At 32.3% G+C, this 24,190-nt stretch overlaps 2 protein-coding genes across 12 annotated transcripts in view; one reads left to right on the top strand and one right to left on the bottom strand.

Annotated features, from left to right (window-relative positions):
* Positions 1-24,190, top strand: part of LOC143206692 (ATP-dependent helicase brm) — an 84,179-nt gene that overhangs the window by 52,108 nt on the left and 7,881 nt on the right. For 3 of the 7 annotated variants that reach the window (XM_076419352.1, XM_076419353.1, XM_076419354.1), the window contains exons 5-9: positions 20,606-20,840; positions 21,948-22,046; positions 22,085-22,283; positions 22,351-22,477; positions 23,521-23,694. In XM_076419352.1, coding sequence (XP_076275467.1) covers positions 20,606-20,840; positions 21,948-22,046; positions 22,085-22,283; positions 22,351-22,477; positions 23,521-23,694 — 834 coding nt within the window. Of the gene's footprint in view, positions 1-19,466; positions 19,634-20,605; positions 20,841-21,947; positions 22,047-22,084; positions 22,284-22,350; positions 22,478-23,520; positions 23,695-24,190 lie in introns of those variants that run through there. The other 4 variants (XM_076419359.1, XM_076419357.1, XM_076419356.1 and 1 more) reach the window with 4 other exon arrangements.
* LOC143206699 (uncharacterized) lies at positions 1,979-19,946 on the bottom strand. 5 transcript variants are annotated; one of them, XM_076419371.1, is made up of 8 exons: positions 19,575-19,665; positions 19,418-19,514; positions 16,734-16,815; positions 8,538-8,668; positions 8,226-8,488; positions 5,487-5,595; positions 5,274-5,425; positions 1,979-2,234 (listed from the first exon to the last, which is right to left on the bottom strand). In XM_076419371.1, exons 3-8 carry the CDS (start codon positions 16,800-16,802, stop codon positions 2,125-2,127), a joined length of 834 nt encoding a protein of 277 aa, XP_076275486.1. In that variant the 5' UTR covers positions 16,803-16,815; positions 19,418-19,514; positions 19,575-19,665; the 3' UTR covers positions 1,979-2,124. The 5 variants fall into 5 exon arrangements, with proteins under 5 accessions (XP_076275486.1, XP_076275487.1, XP_076275485.1 ...); XM_076419372.1 differs by having other exon boundaries at positions 19,442-19,514; XM_076419370.1 differs by lacking the exons at positions 19,418-19,514; positions 19,575-19,665 and adding an exon at positions 19,906-19,946.

The raw sequence follows: 24,190 nt of genomic DNA, 5'->3' as shown, positions 1-24,190 counted from the left end.
AATTTATTAAAACAAGCAAAGCTTTAAAATAACGTTTGCCGGTTTATAACCTCTTATCACTATTGTTTTGAAGAACTTTGCATACGTTTGACAACAAAATATGAATTTTCAATACTTACAATCTTATTCAACAAATTCATACAAACAATTATTCTAGATGTCTATTAATCGGGTTGAATGATAGTATACGTCTCAGTCTACGTACTTGGCTGTTATCGCGCATATTTAGTAGTTTGGCGAGAGCATTAGGATGCACTAACACTCTTTTAGAGTACTTTACAATGGCGTTTTGAATCGCACTAGTCTAACTAGAGATGTAATACATTTTATTTTGGAACCTCTGAAGAATGACTATGTTTGATTTACTAGTAGTACCACAGAGTTCGATGCCATATGTCCAAATAAACTTAAGAACTAGCTTATACAACAATACCTTGTTATTTAAGAATACTTTCGATTTACATCTTATAAACCAATACATCTGGTTCAATTTATGTCCATTTTTTACCGCTTTATTTAACATTATCTGCTTGGAAGAATTTATAATTATTTATATATGCTGGTGGACAAATCCTACGCAGGGTGAACGTCATGTGAGTAGATTTTGGCTCATTAGCATTGATGCGGTATGTTTTCAAGTACAATTGGATTTTGTTGAAATGAAGTTGGAGGTTCGCTTTGACTGATATTGGATCCTTGTGAATAGTAATACATAAGCAAAAATTTGATAAACTTCCTTAAAACTGTTAGCTTTACTTTCATTTCAAAGCCGTTATTGATTTTGCCGATGATGAATGATGATAGAAGATGGACATTTTTGAGAAATGTGTAGTTTTTGTTAAACGGACTTTTTTGGACTAGAACACTTGGAGTAGTTCAAGTTGGATCTCAGAGACATACCTGTGCTCCGTAGGAACCATTGGAACTTGCGGTCGAACTGGAGTCCGAGATATGATACTTTCTGGAGCCAGGGTATAGGGACTTTTGAAGTATGAAGAATCGATTTGAAGGCGATAAGCGCGGAACTCCTTGAGGTGGAACAGAATGGCCTGAGTTTTACTTGAGTTTATCTACAGCCGCCAGAATTTGAACCACGCAATCGCCCGGTTCGGTTGGATTTCAAGTCTGTCGCGAATAGCGTCAGGACTGTAGCCAGTTGTGAAGAATGCTGTATCATCTGCATAAAATGCTGCGTGGGAATGTTTGTGGAGTGGGAAATCAGGCATATAAAGGTTTTTAGAAGACAGACGTTTTATGGAGAGCTGAAGGTCTCTGGAAGAGACTATGCTCTTCAGAAGATTCACTGTTCAAATTTTTCCCCATTACGCCTTTGGGCCAGAGGTCATGAAGGGCAGTAGGGTTGCCTAGATTTTGAAGAAATGATTTCCTCTGGTTCCAAGCTTTAACACTGTCCCTGACTTCTCTAATTGCGCACGCGGTTAGCCTCAGGATCCGGAATGGCACGAGCTTTTTTCGGTTCGGTTCTTGTACCTGATTAGTTCTTTTATTTCTCTAGGAAGGTTAAGTTGAAAGGGTACAGAGCTGCTTGTTTTAGTAGCTCTGTCTGCGGCTGTTTGGATATTTAGAGTGAGTTTAGAGACTGCTCTTTCTAGATCGTCTGGTGAATTTATACTTGAGAGAGAGACGTCGTCGTGCTGGTCTTTTATAGCTGGGAACCGCGTGGTACGAATCCACCAGCGTTTCCACATCCTTTGAATTTAATATAGATGTAATAGTGCTAGCCTAAATGGTTGTAGCGGTCGCTACAACTTCAACCAAAATATTGACCATTTATATATAAAATATCGTTGGCTTAGATACAGACGTAGAATGTTCTAAGTATCTGAAAAATGTCTCCCTTGGAATATCGATGATCCGTTAATAAATAGAAAAATAAAATAACGATAACGCTATATCTTATGGAAAAACGCTTTGTATATTTTTTATATATTGTATTTGTAATAAATAATACATGCAGTACAGGTAATAATACATTTATTTTCAGTAAATTTACAACTCCCTGAGATATATTTCGAAATTGTCATAAATGATTTATCTTTATAAGTCACGTTTGTATTACAACAAATTTATTCAAGACAAATCTGATATACGATCCAAAGCTGATTATTCTTTCCAAGTTTCGTCCGCTCTCCTTTCAATCTCTAGGTACTTTTCAGCGAGGGCTTTAGTGGACGTGACCAGGAAATTCGGTTTCATAATGTCGAATTCCTTGCCTGCAACAAAGAACAATAATGTTTCGAATGATGCAATGTTTCATTATATTGCTTAGTATTGATTTTAGTTGTTAATTTGTTAATTCGATATAACATAAATAATTAACAGTGAATAGTGCAAAATATATTTTACTTAATAAACAAATTTAATTTTACTCTCATACTCTCTCAAAGGTGAAAATTTTACTCCAACACTCCTGTTATCTTTTTTTTAACGGGACTTTCACTGACTGGTATTCGTTCAACGAATCTGATGAATCTGATGATGATCTTTTTGATTCAGGCGTGTATCATTAAATCCATGTTTCATCATATACTGACGTAAGAAATTATATTTATTTTGTTTAAGTAATTTCAAAGAGCTGACCTTTTCTTGTATAAAATTGTAATAACGGCAGTCATCCTAAAATTACACCACATCTTGAATAGTTAAATCTACATCCCTAAAATATTTAGTTGGTGAAAAAGTTAAAGCTTCAGAATGCCAATCGGAAATTCGATTTCGTAAATCTAACAGTTTTTCACATTCACCAAGTTATTGTTTCCAATGAAAAAGCTTTATAGCAGGGACATATTAATTTATTAATTTAATAATTAATAAACCTTTTTTGATAGACGAATTACTTGTTTTTAATAAATCATCTGAAATAAACTTTTTTTTCAGACAATCTGTATTTCTTGGACAAAATTGAATCCTAGATTGAATTTTTAAAACAACGTTTGTCCTAAGTATCAGGTCAATTGAAAAGTCCCCGGCCTGGCACATAGATAGCGCTACCAGTATTAAATCCATATGTTTTTTAGGTAGCCTCAACCCTCAAGAGATGCGTGTATAAATTTGACAGCTGTCGGATCATTAGTTAGTGAATTATAGCATTTTGAGTGAAGCAACTTTTGTTATTGTGAAAAAATGGATAAAAAGGAATTTCGCGTGTTGATAAAATATTGCTTTTTGAAGGGAAAAAATACAGTTGAAGCAAAAACTTGATGCCGAGTTTCCGGACACTGCCGCAGGAGAATCAACCATCAAGGATTGGTATGCTAAGTTTAGACGTGGTGAAATGAGCACCGAAGACGGTGAACGCAGTGGACGCCCAAAAGAGGTTGTTACCGACGAAAACATTTTAAAAATTCACAAAATTATTCTGAATAACCGTAAATTGAAATTGAATGAAATAGCAGACACTCAGAGATATCAACTGAACATGTACATCATATCATTCACGAATATTTGGGTATGAGGAAGCTCTGTGCAAAGGGGGTGCCGCGCAAGCCCACTTTTGACCAAAAACAACCACGAGTTGGTGATTCGGAGCAGTGTTTGAAGATGATCAAAACATGGCTCTATCATTTCACTTCGAAGTCCAATCGACAGTCATCCGAGTGGACTGGGCACGAACGATGAACCCGCTTCAAAGCGTGGGAAAACGCAACAGTTGGCTGGCAAGGTTATGGCTTCTGTATTTTGGGATGCGCATGGAATAATTTTCATTGACTACCTTGAAAATGGAAGGACCATCAACAGCGATTATTACATAGTGTTATGAACCGTTTGAAAGACGAAATCGCCGAAAAACGGCCGCTTTTAATGAAAAAGAAAGTGCTGCTTCACCAAGACAATGCACCGTATCACAAGTCAGTGAAAACTATGGCAAAAATCCATCCATCCACTGTATTCTCCAGATCTAGCCCCCAGCGACTATTTCCTGTTCTCAGATCTCAAAAGAATGCTCGCTGGGAAGAAATTTTCGTCGAATGAAAAGGTGATCGCCAAAACTGAGGCCTATTTTGAAGCAAAGGACAAATCGTACTACAAAAATGGTATCGAAAAGTTGTAGGGTTGCTATAATCAGTGTATCACCCTTGAAGGGAATTATGTTGAATAAAAAAAACTAATTTTGGCAAAAAAATGTGTTTTACTATGATAGGCGGGGGACTCTTCAATGGAACTGTTAAACCTCAAAGCAAATTTTATATCCCAATGATCAATATAAAATCAGTACCAATCCACAGAATTCATACTTAATGTCGTTATCGAATTCTGTTGGGCATCTTTTCCATTCGATGTTAGTTGCAATCGATTCATTTCTACCATAAGATATTATCGTCTTAAGGTACACAAAAAGTTATGGTTTACGTAGATTAGTCAAAATTATCGAGATACAGATATAATTGAAAAGTTATCGGTCTAATTAATAAATAAAAACATCAATTTAAAGCACATATCAATAAAATTTGTTTAAACAGAGATTTCATCGGTCTCTCCAATATTTCTATACATTTTTATAAGACGATACATCTCTGTTTCAGCTACAAATTATTTATTAGGTTCTTGCATGTATTCTAATCATTTTTGGTTCTCCAACCGTTCTTTGTTGATAATCGACAACAGAATTATCGCTTCAAATCACTGAAACCAATAACGAAAATTGGGATATGACGAATCAGCATCAACATACGTTTCTAAACCGTTAGTTAACGTTAGTGTTGGATAAGCTTCAATAGCAGATTTATTAAAATCAAACAACAAAAGTATTATATATCGAAAATGCAGTTTTGAGCGTTCCATGATTAGTGTGTGTATACATTGAATAACTCAGTAATACTAAATGGGATAATGTTATTTTATGTACAGAAATGTCAAAACCATGGAATTTAGCAGTTAGGTTAAATTATTTGCATTGATATTTCGCAATTTACACCTATAGGTATCGCTGATCAAAATACTTATCATCAACTTATATTACAACTAATATTTGCCTTTAGAAACAGTTTTTAATATTTGTAGATAAATAGCAGTCAATTAAGGTCAAACAAACTTGAAATGACAACCAGGATAACGATTGAAACTTAAATTCATACAATTTTGTCATCGTAATAACTTAAGATAGTAGACGTTTTACTAACATGCCCTATAACATTGGCAATGAGGAGTCATTCCTATTGAAAATAAATGACAGAAGCATTTCAGCTAGCCGTTTCATTTTTCAAATAAACATCACAACTTAATTGCAACACTACATTCACCATTTCACGTACCTGATGACTCGATAACATATCCACCTGCTTCTTTAAGTATTAAACTGCCAGCCGCTACATCCCATGGATATAATCCCTCACACTGATAGCCATCCAATTTTCCAGATGCCACGTAGCACAGACTTAATACTGGACATCCCAAACAACGTATCCTGCAAAGTATTAAAATGTTTTATGGGACTCACTACTCACGAAAGGTCGGAAAATACTCACGATAATACTTCTTTAATCAAAAATTGCAAGCGGGTCATTATCACTTTATGCAGATGATCATTCCTGGATGCAACTCCGATTTCATAACAAAACAAGGACTCTTTCGGTTCTAAAATGATTTAAAAAAAGATACACTAATTGATATGTAGGTACGGTTTTATTTATAATATAAATAAAACATAAATTAAAATAATAATAAATATTTTTTACCGATTTTTTGTTTGACCTTAAATCGAATTCTAATACGGTAACCATGGGACTAAACTGCGGAAATATATGTGCATTAGTTTGTGAATTATAGCATTTTGAGTGAAGCAACTTTTGTTATTGTGAAAAAATGGATAAAAAGGAATTTCGCGTGTTGATAAAATATTGCTTTTTGAAGGTAAAAAACATAGTTGAAGCAAAAACTTGGCTTGATGCCGAGTTTCCGGACACTGCCCCAGAAAAATCAACCATCAAGGATTGGTATGCTAAGTTTAGACGTGATGAAATGAGCACTGAAGATGGTGAACGCAGTGGACGCCTAAAACAGGTTGTTACCGACGAAAACATTTAAAAAATCGACAAAATGATTTTGAGTGACCGTAAATTGAAAATGAATGAAATAGCAGACGCTCTAAAGATATCAGCTGAACGTGTACATCATATCATTCACGAATATTTGGTTATGAGAAAGCTCTGTACAAAGTGGGTACCGCGATAACTCACTTTTGATCAAAAATAACGACGAGTTGATGATTCGTAGCAGTGTTTGAAGATGATCAAGCGTGATAAACCCGAGTTTTTGCATCGATATGTGACAATGTGAAAGATGGCTCCATCATTTCACTCCGAAGTCCAATCGACAATCGAGAAAACGCAACAGTCGGTTGGCGAGGTTATGGCGTCTGTATTTTGCGATGCGCATAATAATCTTCATTGACTACCTTAAAAAAGGAAGGACCATCAATAGCGACTATTATATAGCGTTATTGGACCGTTTGAGGGACGAAATCGCCGAAAACGGTCGCATTTGAAGAAAAAGAAAGTGCTGCTTCACCAAGACAATGCACTGTGTCACAAGTCAGTGAAAACGATGGCAAAAATCCATGAATTGGGCTTCGAATTGCTTCCTCATCCACCGTATTCTCCAGATATGGCCCCCAGCGACCATTTCTTGGTCTCAGGTCTCAAAAGAATGCTCGCTAGAAAGAAATTTTCGTCGAATGAAGAGGTGATTGCCGAAACTGAAGCCTATTTCGAAACAAACCACATATCGCACCCTTGAAGAGAATTATGTTGAATAAAAAACTAATATTTCCAAAAGAATGTGTTTTACTATCGTAGGCCGGGGACTTTTCAATTGACCTGTTAAATGACGAACTGAACTAGTCTTTACCAAGCATTGTTAGATGAACATTCAATGCAAAGATAATAATAACTTGTAGCTTATTTAAGAATCACCAGAAATCATTTATAAGTTTTATATTGAAATCAGAAAAGATATAAGAAGGGGTTCAAATGTGGCGACTGAATACAAACTATGGATATCGTACGAATACGTAATTACACCGTAACAAAAGCAGGACTTCTTGTGACAAATTGTGAAAGAAAAATACTTTACATAATATGCCAAAAAGTTAGCGGGTATCGATGGAATACTTTGATTAAAATACGTTGTACGGATTTTCCACATTAAGGTTTCAAACTAAAATTCCTTTAAAACTAATTTATATGCCTAATATATTATTCACTAAACATGGCACGATTTGTTTCATAGGAATTTAATCGAAATATTATCATCAAGGATTTTAATAAAATTATATTTGGGGACATCTTTTCGACACATGGAAGCAATATGATATTAAGACTGTTATCAACTACGATATCATGAAATTAGTTAAACAGAACTTCGAATAAACGTTAATAATATCTGTTCTCAGACTTTATACATTGAATTGCCGCTCGACAAGAAAAGACGGACAATTTACATTTTTAGCATGACACACATTTTAAAAATATCTCGATATATCGACGAGCACGAAATGTCCATAACAAACCACGCAAATTTCACTTGATGTCCGGGGAGGAGAAGCCTCAAAACAAAAGTTCGATTCATGTATACTGCCACCATAAACCAAAATATTGCTTTACTACCTAACGTAACATCTAAAGCTTCTGAAAATGTATATCGATTAACCAGTAATCTGGTAACTAATCGGAAAATAAACCATATCGGAACCAAAAATGTCAAACTGGTTTTCGTGTAGTAATGAGTGCTAAAGTAAAAAACGAGTGTCAGAATTGGTTTGAATCGTCCAGAATTTCGATATTAAAGGGCTGATGTTCCCGCCCTAGACAAATAAAGTTAAAAAAAAGCCGATGGAATTCTTAAATATATCGCTACATCGCTATGGATACTACAGACTGGATATCAAAATAAACTCGGTGTTTGGGTTACACATGAATTAACAGTGAAAAATTTAATAGACCTAATCCACTTATGACGGAATTATGGTTTTACAAGTATCACAAAGTCATCGATTAAACCAGAACAGATCTTTGATGAATATTTTATATTAATATGAATAAATTCACTATCAAAAACACAAAAAAAACTAAATTACTTCGTTCTTAACCCCCATCGTTTGAAAATTAAACAGAAAAAAAAGTTCCTACAACTAAAAATATGCTTTTTACAACTACAATAAATACGTTTTATATACTCAGCTAATATTTATATAATATAAATATTACCTTCAACTTTACTGCTGTAAATTCTTTCTCCATTTAAAAATGCTCCTTGTCCTTTTACTGCAGTATATAATTCGTTCAAGTACGGAATAAAAACAATTCCAATCACTTGTTCTTTGTCGATTGTCATGCCTACTGATATTCCACACAAAGGAAGTTTTTTCGTAAAGTTGGTGGTACCGTCGACTGGATCTATGATCCATGTTGGGTCATGGGTTAAAGGTGGAAGGTCTTTGCTACCATCGCAGCTCTCTTCTCCTATAAATCTTAACACTGATCTTAAATATACATTTTCTGTAGTGGAATGGTTCTTACTTATGAGAAGGATATTGTGTTCTAATTTTTTCTATTAAAGTTTCTTCAATTTTTTTGTCATATATTGTGACCAGATCGTGAGCCGTTTTATTTTCTATCTCAATAGTTTGGTTTTTCGACTCTAAAAACAACTGAAACATATAACATATAACTGAACTGAACATATAACATATATGTTAACAGTGACAACGTTTTTATGTTTTAATCATGATTATATTATTTACAATTAATTTATGAACATATCTGAGTATTTAATTTTTTACAAAACTAAAAAAAGTCTCTGAGTTCAAATATCTCATCTAAAAAAGGTAGCTAATGAAATAAAATGTGAATTATTAACAAAATTGGGTAATTGAGTTAATGAGAAAAGTTTAGTAAAATTGTAAAAGAATTAACGGTTTTCAAATTTTTAAATATTTTTTAATTCGTGTTTTTAACTCTTTTCTTCACCGACTTCAAAAAAAGAGGAAAAAAAAGGTTCTATGTTCGGCTGTATAATGGCACGTACAATGTTTTCACATATTTTTTTTCTAAAATAATCAGATATTTGTGTATAATGTTATTGCTGAACTGATGTGACGAAAAATCGGACGTAGTTCGGTGTAAAAGCCATTCAGTTTGCTTTTTAAGCACTAACTCTATCATATGAGAAGGCGTAAAGTTAAGTGAAAGTTACGCTCACACGTTACGGAGGTCGCGGGTTCGATTCCCAATAGAGCAGTAACTTTCTTTTTTCTGGTTTGGTTGGAACCTTTGTCAAATCATCTAGACTAGGTAGCGGGCCCCAGTGTTTGAAACATTCCTTATTTTCAATTATTGTTTCTTTATTCCTATTTTTCCTCATACGGGCTGTACTTTTACTTGGGCTATCTATTGTGATACTTAATAAAATAACTGCGTAATTTATTTAGTAAATATATAACACTAAAAAAAGAAAAATAAAATATTTGTACCAAAAAAAATTGAACCGACTTAAATAAATAGGGGACCCACTAAAATGTAAAAAATAATTAAACTTAGACTTTTAATACAAAAAAACGTTTTAAAATAAAAGATGTACCTACTAATCGTAATAACTACATACAAATCAGTTTGAAGTCGGTGCCGAGCTCTCAAACAATACAAAAATAATATAATTTTGCCATAAACACAAAATTAAAAAGAAACAAAACAAATCTAATTTAATATAACTGTTTCGGCGCGGTACCGACTTCTAACTGATTTTTATTTAGTTATTACAACGATTATTACATACATATTTTATTTTAAAACGTTTTTTTTATATTAAAAGTCTAACTTTGATTATTTTTTACATTTTAGTGAATCTTGTAAAATTTTGTAAAAACATTTTATTAATGTTGATGTGTTTTTATCCGAAGTTTCTGCTTTGCTAGGCAATTACTGAATCTAAATATAATGTAAATATTCATTTATATATTTGGAATATTCAAACATATCCCATTGAAATGTTAGTAAGTCAATATAAATAAAAAATACCGTTCAAGCTAATGGCTTAAAATGTGTTATAAGGACTTCGCTCCATCAGAAACAACAATAAGGCGTTGGTTTGCTGACTTCAAATTTGGTTGTAGAGACACCGATGATGCAGAACACAGTGAATATGTGGTGGTAATACCAGAAAACATTTAACAAACCCACAAAATCGTTTTGAATGATCGAAAAGTGAAGTTACGTAAGTTAGCTAACATCGTAAATATATCAAAAGAACGTGTTATATTGCATGCGCATTTGTCTATGAAAAAGCTCTGTGCAAACTGGGTGCAGCGTTTACTCATTGTTGACCAAAAACTAGAATATGTTGATGATTCTGTGCAGTGTTTAACCATGTTTAAACCTAACAAACCGGAATTTTTGCATCGATATATGACACTCCGTAATCAAAACGATCTGAGTGGACAGTAACTGGTGACAAGCCTATTTTGAGGTAAAAGATAAATCGTTCTACAAAAGTCGTATTGAAATGTTAGAACGGCGCTGGAATGATTGTGTGGCTCTTAACGGAAATTACTTTGATGAATAAACCCAATTTTATACAAAAAACGCGTTTTTTGGTACGCCCGGGACTTTGCAGCCAATGCGTTAAAGTTTGTTTATCATATGGACATTCCACATATTGTATTGCATATTCTAGAACTAACAAACCATTAATAATAAACTAGCTGACCCGGCAAACTTCGTACTGCCTCAATCGATAAATAAATGACCTAATAATCCGTAACTAATAAAAAAAATGCTCGGTATGAATGAATTTTTATTATTATTTTCGATTAATTACACATGATGTTTTATACTTCAGTTAATCAGAGTTTTCCAGAAATACCGGCTATTTATAATGTTTCAATTAGATATTTACAGACACACACAGTTATGATACAGTTTATTAATCAATTTAAATCTTTCTGATAAACTATATTTTTTGTTTTGTTTTGTGGTGCGTAAATAAACAAAGATGACGATTTTCCGGCGTATAATTGTCCATGCGCGAAACTGAGAAACTCCAAGTTGATTCCGCAAACTTGCAACGACTGGCCTTGAGATTTATTTATGGTCATCGTAAAGGCCAGACGTACTGGAAATTGTAAACGTTTAAAATCGAATGGTAAATCCGTTGGAATCATCGGTATACGCGGGATCAAAACATCCTCTCCTTTATATTTTCCCTTTATGATTGTTGCTTCAATGACGTTATTCATCATATTTTTCACAGCCAGTCTTGTTCCATTGCACAGTCGAGGTTGATTAATGTTACGCAGCATGATGACAACTGATCATACTTTTAACTGCAAATTGTGAGGTGGTAATCCAGGCAATTCCAGTGAATTTAAAAACTTCGTGGGATAGTTAGTTGACTATGTCGTCCTGGTTCATAACGGTGTCGACTGAATTGAAGGAAACCAACTGTCCCGGAAGAAATTTTGAATGGTTTAATTAAGATCCTCGACATCTTTATTTTTCGCCGTAAATATTGCTCGTTCGCCCAGCCAATTATGGTTATTAAACTGTTGCGCTATATCTGGGAAAACGCTAAATAACCTCCTCTTTTAAATGTAATGTGATAAATCCGGTCAAGGGGTCCACTGCGACTTTATTATTTCCAATGTCTAACAACTGCTTCGCAAACAAATTTGCAGTTTCATCTTGTTGCAAAAATACTCGCATGTTAGTTGTTAATTGGAGTGTGTTTACGTACCGCCACAAATTCGATGATTTTAGGTATGCGTTTATTTCATCAGCAGCAGTTCATCAGGGAATAACTGGAAGAGTCTGACGAAAATCACCTGACAACAGAATCATGACCCCACCAAAAATACTTTGGTCATCTCGAAGATCTTTCAACGTTCTGTCCTTCCTATGAAGCCATTGCGCTATTTTTGGCGATGTTGCAAATTGGTGTTTCGTTGATTTGCATTAAACATGGTAATTTCAAGGCAGAATGTGCCTTCTTTCTACCAGAGTCACAGCTATTCCAGATGAAGCCAACGCTAGAGCTACATCTTTTCGTGATCTGATCCTTACCAAAAGCAATGAAATTAAGAACGTTTTTCCGGTTCCTCCGGGAGCATCAAGGAAATAAATTCCACCAGATTCACTGTTCACGGCCTCTATCAAAGTGTCGTACGCAATTATTTATATTTGATTTAATTGTGGAACATTTGTACGAACTGTTTCGGCCAATGCATCAATATCGTAGTGTTGTTCCCTTTGCAACTCGTGGTTTAATTCATCGTGCATATGACGATTGGGTGCTGTCATTCCCAAACACAATACTTTATTTGCCATCAATAAACACATATCTTCTATCATGATCATTGTATCATTGTAAATGTCTGCGGTCATTTGTAAAATTGAACATAAAAAAAGAGCAAATAGTTTGAAATGTCACTATCACAAAGGATCGCCGAAGTTAAGAAAGTTCACGCACGTAGCGGTAATCGTCACTCAAAAAGATTTATTTAACTCTTTGTCTGAGCTATCGATCGACATAGAAGATGGATCGACATATTAGTTGGTTTTCAAATGTCAAATATTATGGTTGCGTTCAGAAATTTAATGTTGGGACAAAACTTAAGATTTATCAATCTATATAAAAATAATATGATATATAGTTAACAACTGTAGTTAGCTAAAGTTAAGTTTATTTTTTACCTCCTGAGATTAAAGATTTAAAAATTCTAATTAGTTATTCATTTTGAACTACATCAAAGAAAAAACAAAATTATTGTTTTTATTTTCTTTCTATTTGATCTACAAATAATTCAAGACCAAAATTATCCAAATCTATCCAGTCGTTCTGAAAAATTAGTTTTAAATATATTTTAGTCTCCTTTTATCAACTATGGGTTTATCTGGACTGGGCCTAAAGTTTAACGTGGGCACCGAACCACAGTCCTCAGTATTAAGCCTACCGACTGGCGAGTGACCAACTTTAGAAATCATCCCAGAAGACATCCGGGTCTTACCCAGCATATATATATATATATATATATATATATATATATATATATATATATATATATATATATATATATATCTGTTATAGTGCAGGCAATGGAACAACAAAAAACATTGTATATACTTAAGCATTATGTTTCTTCTTTATTTATGATAAGAGCTAGTACTTTTACCTAAAATGTAAAAAATGTGTTTTTATGTGAAAAACAATTCAACGTTGAATTATTCTAATTTAGATTACGATAAGATTTGTTTATTAGAATATTCACTAATTCTGTAAAGTACTAATTCTAAGATATACAAAATAAAAATAAATATTAACAGTGTTGATATGCTTTTTTATCAGTGTTTTCATTGAATATATTTTTAATGTCGCAGTAGACAAAAAATATATAAAATTTTAAATGTTATATGGATTTTCCAAATGTAGTGTAAATATTTTTGATGTGTGATCTTTTGAACTGTTACATTTATATGTTTGACAACATTTTAAAAAAATAATTCAAACTTTAATTAAACGCTCTACAAAATATTATATTATGCGGAGATAGATATAAAATACAGATAAAATTGTTTGTCTGATAATAGTTATGGCGTATATTCATTCGTTACTTCGTTTATATCTGTTAGCTTAAACTAAACGTTATAAAATATCTTTAACAAAAAAATTGCACCGGCTTCAAAAAATAAATAAGGAACTCACGAATATATAATAAAATGTGTAAATAGTAATGTTGTAATAGCTAAATAAAAATAAACAAACCCTTCTTTAACATATCTACTACACGTATTTTATATTATACCATATACACACAATTTAGCTTAATACCTACCCAAACCTATTTATCTATTTGCAATATTATTTAACTACTACTATCTGATCACTTTGAAGTCGGTACAATTTTTTTATTAAAAATATTTAATTTTTCTCTTTTTAGTGTTAGATATTTCCTCAATAAATCGCGCAGTTATTTTATTTAATATTACAATGGATAAGCCAAGCAAAAGTACAGCCCGTATGAGGAAACATAGGAATAAAGAAACAATGATTGAAAATAAGAAGCGCCTCAGGCCCCGGTGTTCGCTATCTAGCCTAGGTGATTTGACAAATGTTCTAACTAAACAACAACAAAAAGTTATCGTCCCCGCCGGGAATCGAACCCACGACCTCTATTTGAGAGCTAAACGTTCTAACCACTACACCATAGAAACAGTTGCCTGCGATATATATTTGTACGACTTCTTATATGATATTGTTAGTTAAGCAAATTAAAAAGCAAACTAAAAGGTTTTTACACTGAACTACTTCTCGAGTTTCCATTACATCAGAAATCTTTGTACGTGCCTTCAAAATTTGAAGGTTTTGCCTCGATTTCCCCCCTTCCCCCATCTGGTCCTTACTTGTGCTCTTTCGAATAAAAAAGGAATTTTGAAAATCGGTCAATAATGGACGGAGAAATCGGCGAACATACATTAAAAAATATATACAGCCGAACATAGAACCTCCCTCTTTTTCAAAGTCGGTTAAAAAAACACAAAACTAAGCAAAAAAAAGAAATTATGTTATTGCCAACCTAATATGAATTTTTGTGTACAATGTGTTAAAATAACAGAAAACAAAACATTACCATATTGCTAGATATAACACTTTTTATGTAAATTTGAAAAAAAAAATTCCTCGTCTAAAAAATCCAAATAAACTTTTACTTTAATGTTTTTAAATTAAGGGCTTTGTCAAAACATTTATTACTCAAAATCTTGACCATCGTTAATTAGTTTCTCATAACTTTCGGGCAACTCATACGAATCCTTAAAAAATTTTTTGAAGGAGTTTGTGAGGTGCTGGTCAGCCAAAATTCTATTAGTCAAACAAGTTATAGTCAGAGGTGGCAATACATGGAAAACATGGCGGGTGATTAAACATTTCCATGTCAATTTTAACAGATTTTTTTAACATTGATATGGAATATATGGTTGAATCTTGTCACAGCTTTTCTGCTTCTACAATGGGCGTATTTGTTTCAAGTCAATTCAAACACATCAATTACAATTGCCGCAAATATTCATACCAACCTACCATAATGCTTCCGTTCCTTCCTTGTAATTCGTGTACAAATCACTGTAGGGGAAGCACTAGCACTAGCGGATTTACACATTTGTCGCCAGTAGGTTTTCATATTTTGCCGTCCCTACTGACATACTCTAGTTTATAATTATATTAATTTTTTTTGTGTCAACGAAATTGCAACTTTATAATTTGTGCTCTATCGTCAGTATATAATTCAGTTTCCTCCGTATATATGATTTTTTTTAATTTCTGACAAAAAACAAAAAAATATTTTTGAAACAAATTTGCCGCCCTATGTTCCAACTTATTCAGCCTGCTGGTAAATCTACCACTGAGGTAGGGATGATCGATATTCATCGATGGTAATAAACATCGAAGTTTATATCATCGACACATCGATGTTATAAAAATAAAATATCGAAACGTTGAAACTCAACATTTTACATGATTGGAAGATTTTTAAAACATTATTAATTGCCACACCAGTGCACCAGAATTGTTGTCGATGAATTGATGAATTTAACTGAAGTTTGTGAGATTTTGCGACCAATAGAAATAATTACTCGTGAATTCTGTAGTGAAAAATATGTAACCTGTAGTAAAATTATACCACTTACCAGATTAGTCACTAAAAAAGTGATAGGCTTCCATCCAAAACAGACAAGTGCAGAGTATTTAAAAAATAATATAACTAAGGAAATGGAGAAACGATTGCTACAAACAGAAAGTGTCAATATCCTTGCTGTCGCCACTTCCTTGGATCTTCGTTTCAAAAATATAGATTTCCAAAATGCACTAGGCCAGAGCCATTAGAAGCATCAAAGAATTGATTTCATATACTGACATGACAAATGAACAAATTGAAAATGATCAATTGACGGAGAATTCTACAACACAAGTGGAAGAAGATGTAGATATATGGAAAGATCATTAAGAAACTTATTAACGAAAAGAATAATATTTTATTTAGGCAACCTACTACCTACTAGGCCACCCTAATTTAAATAAAATATGTCTTAAGTATTTGTGTTACACAGCTTCAGAAAGGCTTTTTCCAAAGATAGCCAACTCCTGTACCAGCAGAGGAACAGACTAAAGGGAAAACCCCTGCCTAGGTAAATTTTTTTAGCTTTTGTAATTTCATTAACAATAATCACATTTCATAAATATAATAGACAGTTTTATTTATTACCGCAGATAAATAACTTTCATTGCAGATAAATCGATCTTTTGATTCGATGTCAACATTGATGTTTTTCTAATATCGATCATTCACTATGCTGCGTTCAAGCCCTGAAACTTTTACATAACATAATCTACGTAAACGGTAGAAAATCCAAAAGATGGCGCTCGTGTAATGGAAAATGATTTATTTCGAATAAGACTCAGAACTCACTGAATGACTAAGTCTCACTTATATCCAAAGAATAACTAATTTACCCTATAGTTATATCCATGGCATAGCTTCATTTTTGTTGTTAATTAATTGTTAAAATCCAGGTTACGTGAATAATCAACAAATGAAAGTGTATAAAAAGTAAAGCCGCAGGCATATCGCAAGCTACAGAGAAATTAACTTTAAGATTATTAACGGCCAAGATTATTAATCAAAATTGAGAACCTATTATTAGTATATATTATTCAGTATATATTACCTCTCCTGCTTTCTTAACTAATGGGAGAACGAAGTTGAAGTATCCGTCTATATTTTCCAGGTCCCCCATTTTTTTTAATTTGCTGAAAAAAAAAAACATACATTAGTAATTTAAAATCATATATTAACAAGTTCATTACTGGTAACATTTTATTAAATCCCGATCTTCGTATGCAGTAAAAAATCTATAGCCGATAGTTGACGGTATATACCGCCACCGGTACCAGACTGATAATCATGTAATTTTCAAATTGATTTTCATTTAGACGGCGGTGAACGTGTTAGCAACATTGGTATATTAAAGTAATAACTTTATATAATTTATATAATGATAGTATATAATAATAGAAATATACGATGAGTTACTTAATTGCAGTACATTACAATAATCCCTAGTTATCCGCGGGGGTTACGTTCCGATTTCCTAGCAGCGATTGGTGAAACCCCGTTTGACGAGGAAGTTGTGTTGAGAAGTAAAAATTGTGTTTTAAGCAGAAATATCTTAAATGGTAGTGACTTTGATGCCAAATACTGTTTAATACTAGACACAAAGCAATTAATAAATCTGGAAATAGCGTCATCATAACCCAAGAATTAAAATTATTTTTATTTTAAACAAGCATTGTTCACCATAAAATCTCCTGAGGCTTTACCACAAAACAAGAAAGTTAATCGGTTCTTAAACCTGAAAAGAGAACCGCGCGTAACGAGGTATTACTGTTTACTTGTTTATATAACTTACAACGTATTAATAGTTGTGGGCAATATTGGTGAGCATCATTATTTATCAAAATATTCTATCGAATGCAGGATGACATTTTGGAAGCATTATTTCTACTTAGAAGTACCTCCAATTTTTTTTTTAAATAACTATCAAACTCTGTACGGCGTACAATCCACCATATTAATGTATTGATAATGTTATGGAGAATGCTCCATTAAATATTTGTTTCTTCGAAGATTTCTGTCAAAAAATATACCATTCAGATTTGAATTCCCGTTTACAAACGTTCATCTGAAAACATATTTATAACATATTCTTGTCTTTCCGTAGAAACGGACAATAATATTAAAGTCTTTTACTTTTTACCAACGAGGGTTTATCTGGACTGGACCTACAGTTTAACGTGGGCTCTGAACCGCGGTCCTCGGCATTAAGCCTACCAGCTGACCGGTGATCAACATAGAAGACCATCCCAAAACAGATCCGGTCTTACCCAGCCTGGTTACTGACGTGACTGGGATGGTTAATCCTTGTCGGATTTTCCACTGTTGCCTATAAAGGCAGTTACAATCGCAAACATAAAATACATCCATGCATCAGATGGATTCGGTCCGCGACTATCGCAACAGTAGGATGACCGTCCTGTCGCCTTGACCACTGAGTCAACGAAGACAGCCAACCCAAAGAAATCTTTCTAAATTTTAATGAATAAAAGCCCCATTATAACCCAATGGTTTAATTCAATTAAACCCCAACTTAAAATATTATAATATAATATTTAATAATTAATACATTCTGACGAAACAGCATTGCATCCTGAAATGGTGATTTTTTGGTGTAGGGTTTACCATCATGGCATTATTGATACCAACTTCTTTCGAAATGAAAACAGTAAGAGCGTTATTGCAAATGAAATGCATTAAAAGATATGCTAAGTCATATTGTGTCAGATAAATAATCTGTCAGATAAACAATCAAGAAGATATTAATTGACGCGATTAACGATCCACAGAATAATTGATATATAAAAAAAAATTGTCTTTCTACTCTATCCAAATACTCGCTTAAATAAGGCAATAGTCATTTAAAAATAGTTACAGATGTTTCAACATATCTAACGGAAAGTTCAATATCAATATAAGTTCAAACTATAAATGTATATAAATAAAAATTATTATATGTAAATGTCATTTTAAAAAATAATTTAAAATCACTAGGGAATAAACTTAAAATATTTTGCGTCGACTAAAACTGTTACTATGATATTTTTAACTAATAAGATTTTTTAAGCTGTTTATTTTAATTTGGTTTAACCTCAACGCTTTCTAATAATATCGAATGAAGTGTCGTCTTCGTTTTTTTAAGTATCCTTTTATGGACAAAATAGCAATTTATTACATATTGTATGTATACCTAGTATTTCTTATTTTATTAACGCTAAAATAACTATGTCAAAGAGGAAAATGAAATCTATAAATAAACTAGTTAACACACCAAATGTTTATTGCGTATCAATTGCAAACGCACTCAAAATGTGTTCCTTAAAATATCTCAATTCGCAATTCGGTGTCTTCAAATATAAAAAAACTATTTGAAGTACGTCTTTTGTTTTAAAGTTATTGACAATACATTTAATTTCAGAATGTAATAAATTAAAATAGATACATAATTGACAATTATTAGGCGTATTTCTCATTAACCAACAAATATGACGGAGATCAAAATACAAATAACATATTTTGTTTTAATTTTAAGGTTATGTACTCCAACTTTACCATTACATAATATAAATCGCTAATCGCCCGCATTTGCAAAACGAATTTGAATTTCAAATAAACGTTTTATTCGCTTAAAAATTCCGATTCCAATCTTGAAAAAAAATATATACGTATTTTAATTAACTTACATGCGAACAGTTCTAGACCAGTCTAGTTATTTAATTTTAAACAAGTTATGCTTACGATTTATCAACGCAAAATGTTTACCAAATAAGCAATTGAGATAATGTTTCTCCCACCCAGTTCGTTTGTTTGGTTAAATGTACCGGTGAGAAATAATCTAAAAAACAATTAATCTAACAACTAGTATTAACATCTTAGGTTCGTCTAATATTCCTACTTGTGAAAAATGTTCCTGTCTGATCTAGTATTTGAATAATGGATCTGTTAGATGTTTACGTAAGTTTATTAAATATTTGTTTAAAATACGTACACGGTTATACACATCGTTATATGTAAGGTTAAAAATAGATTTGCGCATACCCAATTAGAATATTTAACCATTTTAATAAACATTATCACAATTTAATGGATTTTAACTATCATACAAATTTAGGGATTTCAAAGAAGCCATTAAAAGTGAAAGCTTTTATATGGTTCAACAAACAATATATAACTTTAAATATTTGTACTGGTGAAATAAATGAATACGATATTAACAAACTGTTTACCCAGCATACTTAGTTCCTGAAATGAAAAATGACTGAAAACACTATGTGGTTATGTTTGAATGGCTCTATAATTATTAAACCTATTAATATAAAATACTTATATACAGTCAACCAAATATGCACAAAAGTACTCAAATATTATTATAAAAAAGTTTTTTTTATTTTAAAATAAATTATGCCCAAAAGAAAACCCACAAATAACATTAATTTTGTTTTGTTAGTTTGTTAAATATATATATATATACATCTTCATGTTATTTAATATTCACATATTTCAAAATTATATTTTTAATTACAGGTACATAGACAACCTAATATACTTCTATGTGACTGCTGCATCATTATTATCAGAAAAAACACACACTTTTTGCGCTTTATTACGTCTACCATAAATTAACATCAAATAAACCATAGATCAATATTTTGTTATATACCCAACAATAATATTAATACGAATAGTATAGTATTGATATTAAATATAAAAATTATTTTAGAATTTTAGTAAGTAATCTAACATTCTGGTGCTATGTTACTAAAAATAATTTTTTTATCTAAATACTGGAAAGATAATAATATATAATACGTCTAAGGAATAAAATAAACGCTACAATTAACGTAATTGTTTATATAAATAGCTAAATAAGTCATCATTGTTTGAAAATATATTCGTCTTTATTATAAACATTTTGCTTTCTTCCAGAGCGCGTCCCCGTCGCCTGGACCGCCGGCTCATCTATCTCAAGGCCATCCAGGGCCAACTCATACACCACAAACTCACAGCCCACTACCGATTCACCCGAGTCAAGGTCATCCTCCTCCATCACCTGTCCAAGGACATACTCAAGCTCACCTACCTCAACAACATCCCGTACAAGGCCATTCGCCGCAAACGCATCCTCCGCCACATTTGTCGCCCCAAGGTCATGCACAACAAGGTAAGGTAATTTTAAAGTGAAATACTATTTTTTTATTATCTCTACTTCTATACATGGTATATTGTTCTTAGATATTAAATTTTATTATTTAAGAATAACATTTCATAATGATCGGCGCTATTAGTGTTAAAGAGTGTCCACACCACATAGTTCTGACGATTACTATACACTTACACTAAATCCAATTCAACTGATCGGTTCATGGACAACATATTCATCTCTTGTATTAATGTTTACAAATTAACACTTATGTCTAAATGAGCAAATACAACATTATCATCAACGAACATAATGAAAGTAAATCTGTACATGTGCAGCTCACCTATAAAAAGACCGTACAAGCACCAATAATATTAAATAATATTATCATTCCATATAGCAACAACGCTAAATATCTTGGAATGAATCTTGATTCAAAACTTTGCTGGAAGGAACATATAAAGAAGAAAAGAAAAGAACTGGAATTGAAATATAGGAAAATGTACTGGCTAATTGGAAGAAAATCACAATTATCAGTACATAATAAATTGCTATTATATAACGGAGTTCAAATATGAGGATGTTCTGCAAAGAGTAACATAAATAAAATACAAATTTTTCAGAACGAAGTCCTGACAGGTATTGTGCGCGCACCGAAATACATCGACACCTTCAGCTACCTACAGTCAGTCAAGAAATCAAGAGAATTGCAAGGGGACACCAGAACAGGACACAGACTCAAAAGAATCAAACCATCTGATCTTGTGTAGTTTTGTGTAGTGAAGTGCATATAATACAACAATACAGCAGTGACATGTATAAACTTTATTTCACCAGAGACTGAGATAGGGTCCTCCTATTTATATACCTAGATTTAAGTTATCATAAAGACAAATTGTAGGTTAGACGGAAACGACTAGTAACAATGTAATAATTAAATAATTTAAAAATCAACAAACATCAGATCAACTAAGAAGTTCATATCCTCTTATTACATCTTTTAATGTCTATTGCAAAGTATTTTTCACGTTACATTCACAATATACCCTATGTTTCGTCTATAAGAAAATTAAACTTTATGAGCTACTTAAAGTTCAAGGCAATGATAAAAATGTGATTGTTTTGAAGGTCATCCGCCAACATCACAAGGTCATCTATCACCCCAAGGACATCCACCAACTCAGAGTCATTCATCACCAACTCATCCAGGTCATCAGGGACCTCCAGGTATATTATACAGTATGATATCTGTCTGATTTGTGCAGAATATTTATATTTAGTTTTAGGAGCAGGAGGACAGTCACCGCATGGCCAAGAAAATTTGAGAGCCCTACAAAGTGCCATTGACTCCATGGACGAAAAAGGTATGCAGGAAGATCCAAGATACTCTCAACTTCTGGCACTGAGGGCTAGAGCTAATGGAAATAACACAGCACTGACTCAAATGCAAATGACCCAGCTGCGGTAATCAAATTTAAATGTGTTCATATTTGTCATGGTTCTTTACCTAGCGGTTTACATTTTTTCGCAGGAATCAAATAATGGCGTATAGGTATCTAGCCAGGAATCAACCAATTCCACAACAGATATTACTGGCGTTACAAGGAAAAAGAGTCGATGGTTCCCCAATACCCTCATCTACACCCCCACCTGGACAGGTATAATAAATTAAGATGAATGTGTTTCAAATAAATATAACTAACTAACCAAAATAACTCTCTAAAATAAAAACAATTTTTAATGAATTTCATAAGCATTTATATATCGTCAATTTTTGTCTACGAGATACAATGTCAAAACTATTAAAACGCAGCAAAACATTTATTTAATTATTGACTGTCTATAAACTGAAATGTATTCATGATAATTTTATATATCATGGTTAATATACAAAAATATGTTTTTTTTTCTGTTGGTACTTAGATAGACAACATATTTTTGTAAATTGTATTTTGCATATATGTATTTTTTTCTTAATTGAGCATCATATTGGTATTTTAGTAATTTTATTTAGTATACTATAGGTTTTAATTATATTATAGTAATAATTACTTAATTCCGCCATCTGATATAATCAGATTTTTTTAAGTTCTCTTCACTAGTTCGAAAGCTCATTCAAATTTATCAAAATAAAAATCATCAAAATTGATTTTTTTACAAAAAGTTTCATGTATTTATTTAAAATTAATGATATTATTATCAATAGTATTAAAATAATCTATTAGGAATGAAATAGTTACAGTAAAAATGTCACTCTTAAAGTGTATTTTGACTAAATTACAATAGATTAATTAATTTGCAATATTATTGAATAAATAAGTTAGCACTTATTATAATTTCTCAGTCATTTAGTCCTAGAATAAGTGCTATAAATTTTGTTGCTTATTTTATGTCAAAAAAAGAATACCCGTTATATATATTTTTATGTATGGTAATAGTATTTTATTTTTCATACATGCCTTAGCGATATATTAATACCAACGGTTGACACTGAACATGAATATTTATGTTGTTTAAGGTGACCGTGAAATTTATCAATATGCAAAATTATTGTTTTAATATAATTATTATCGAGCAACGTTTTAATAATTTTTTTACAATTGCATTATTCGAACACGTCAGTTGATTACTTAATATGATTCTCGCATTGGCTGGCTTTAGCTAAAAATAGAGCGAAGTTTAAAAATTATTTTTTTATTAGGAAAGTCCATCGGCTCATTCGAGAGATTCACCAGAAGCTGCAGCTGAAGCTCCTCCACCTATACCGCCTCAACCGATGAGACCACCTGCTATGGCGCATCCCCAGGTCAGTCCATTTCAACATCCTCCAGGTCCACAAGGTCCACCAGTTCCTCCGGGCTCAATAGCATCACAGGTAAGTCATTTTCATATCTATTTTTTAAATAATATACTGAATATAATTCAATGTGTTCATGCCAACATTCAGAAGAAAATGTTCTATGATAAAAATTTACATACATGAATATGAATCATCATATTTGTAACAAAGGTGATTCAATCATGATGTTATTTATATTGGTGTTTCATAACATTAATAATTATCACAATATTCTACACAACTTTCAAATATTCACTTATTATATTGGGCCTTAAGCAAGTTCTCACTCAGTAACATTCATAATATTTTAAAGCATTTGAAATTAGTCATAATATCCGATATATTGAACCATTACGAATTCAAACTTAGTTTTAAACTACAATAATCAGTCGAAAGTGATCAGAAACCGATCTCTCATTGAAAAACAAACGGTTATATTACAAACAAACAAATGATTTCACGTTCGCATGATTAAAGTAAACAAGTTATGGTCTATAGTAACATCAGTAAACAAATCAGTAAACAATCGGAT

The sequence above is a fragment of the Rhynchophorus ferrugineus genome, unplaced genomic scaffold, assembly GCF_030347505.1.
Source record: "Rhynchophorus ferrugineus isolate W39M unplaced genomic scaffold, kcgeb_rfMv2 rfM1, whole genome shotgun sequence".
Taxonomy (NCBI): domain Eukaryota; kingdom Metazoa; phylum Arthropoda; class Insecta; order Coleoptera; family Curculionidae; genus Rhynchophorus; species Rhynchophorus ferrugineus.
This window is presented reverse-complemented; position numbering and strand designations above follow the sequence as displayed.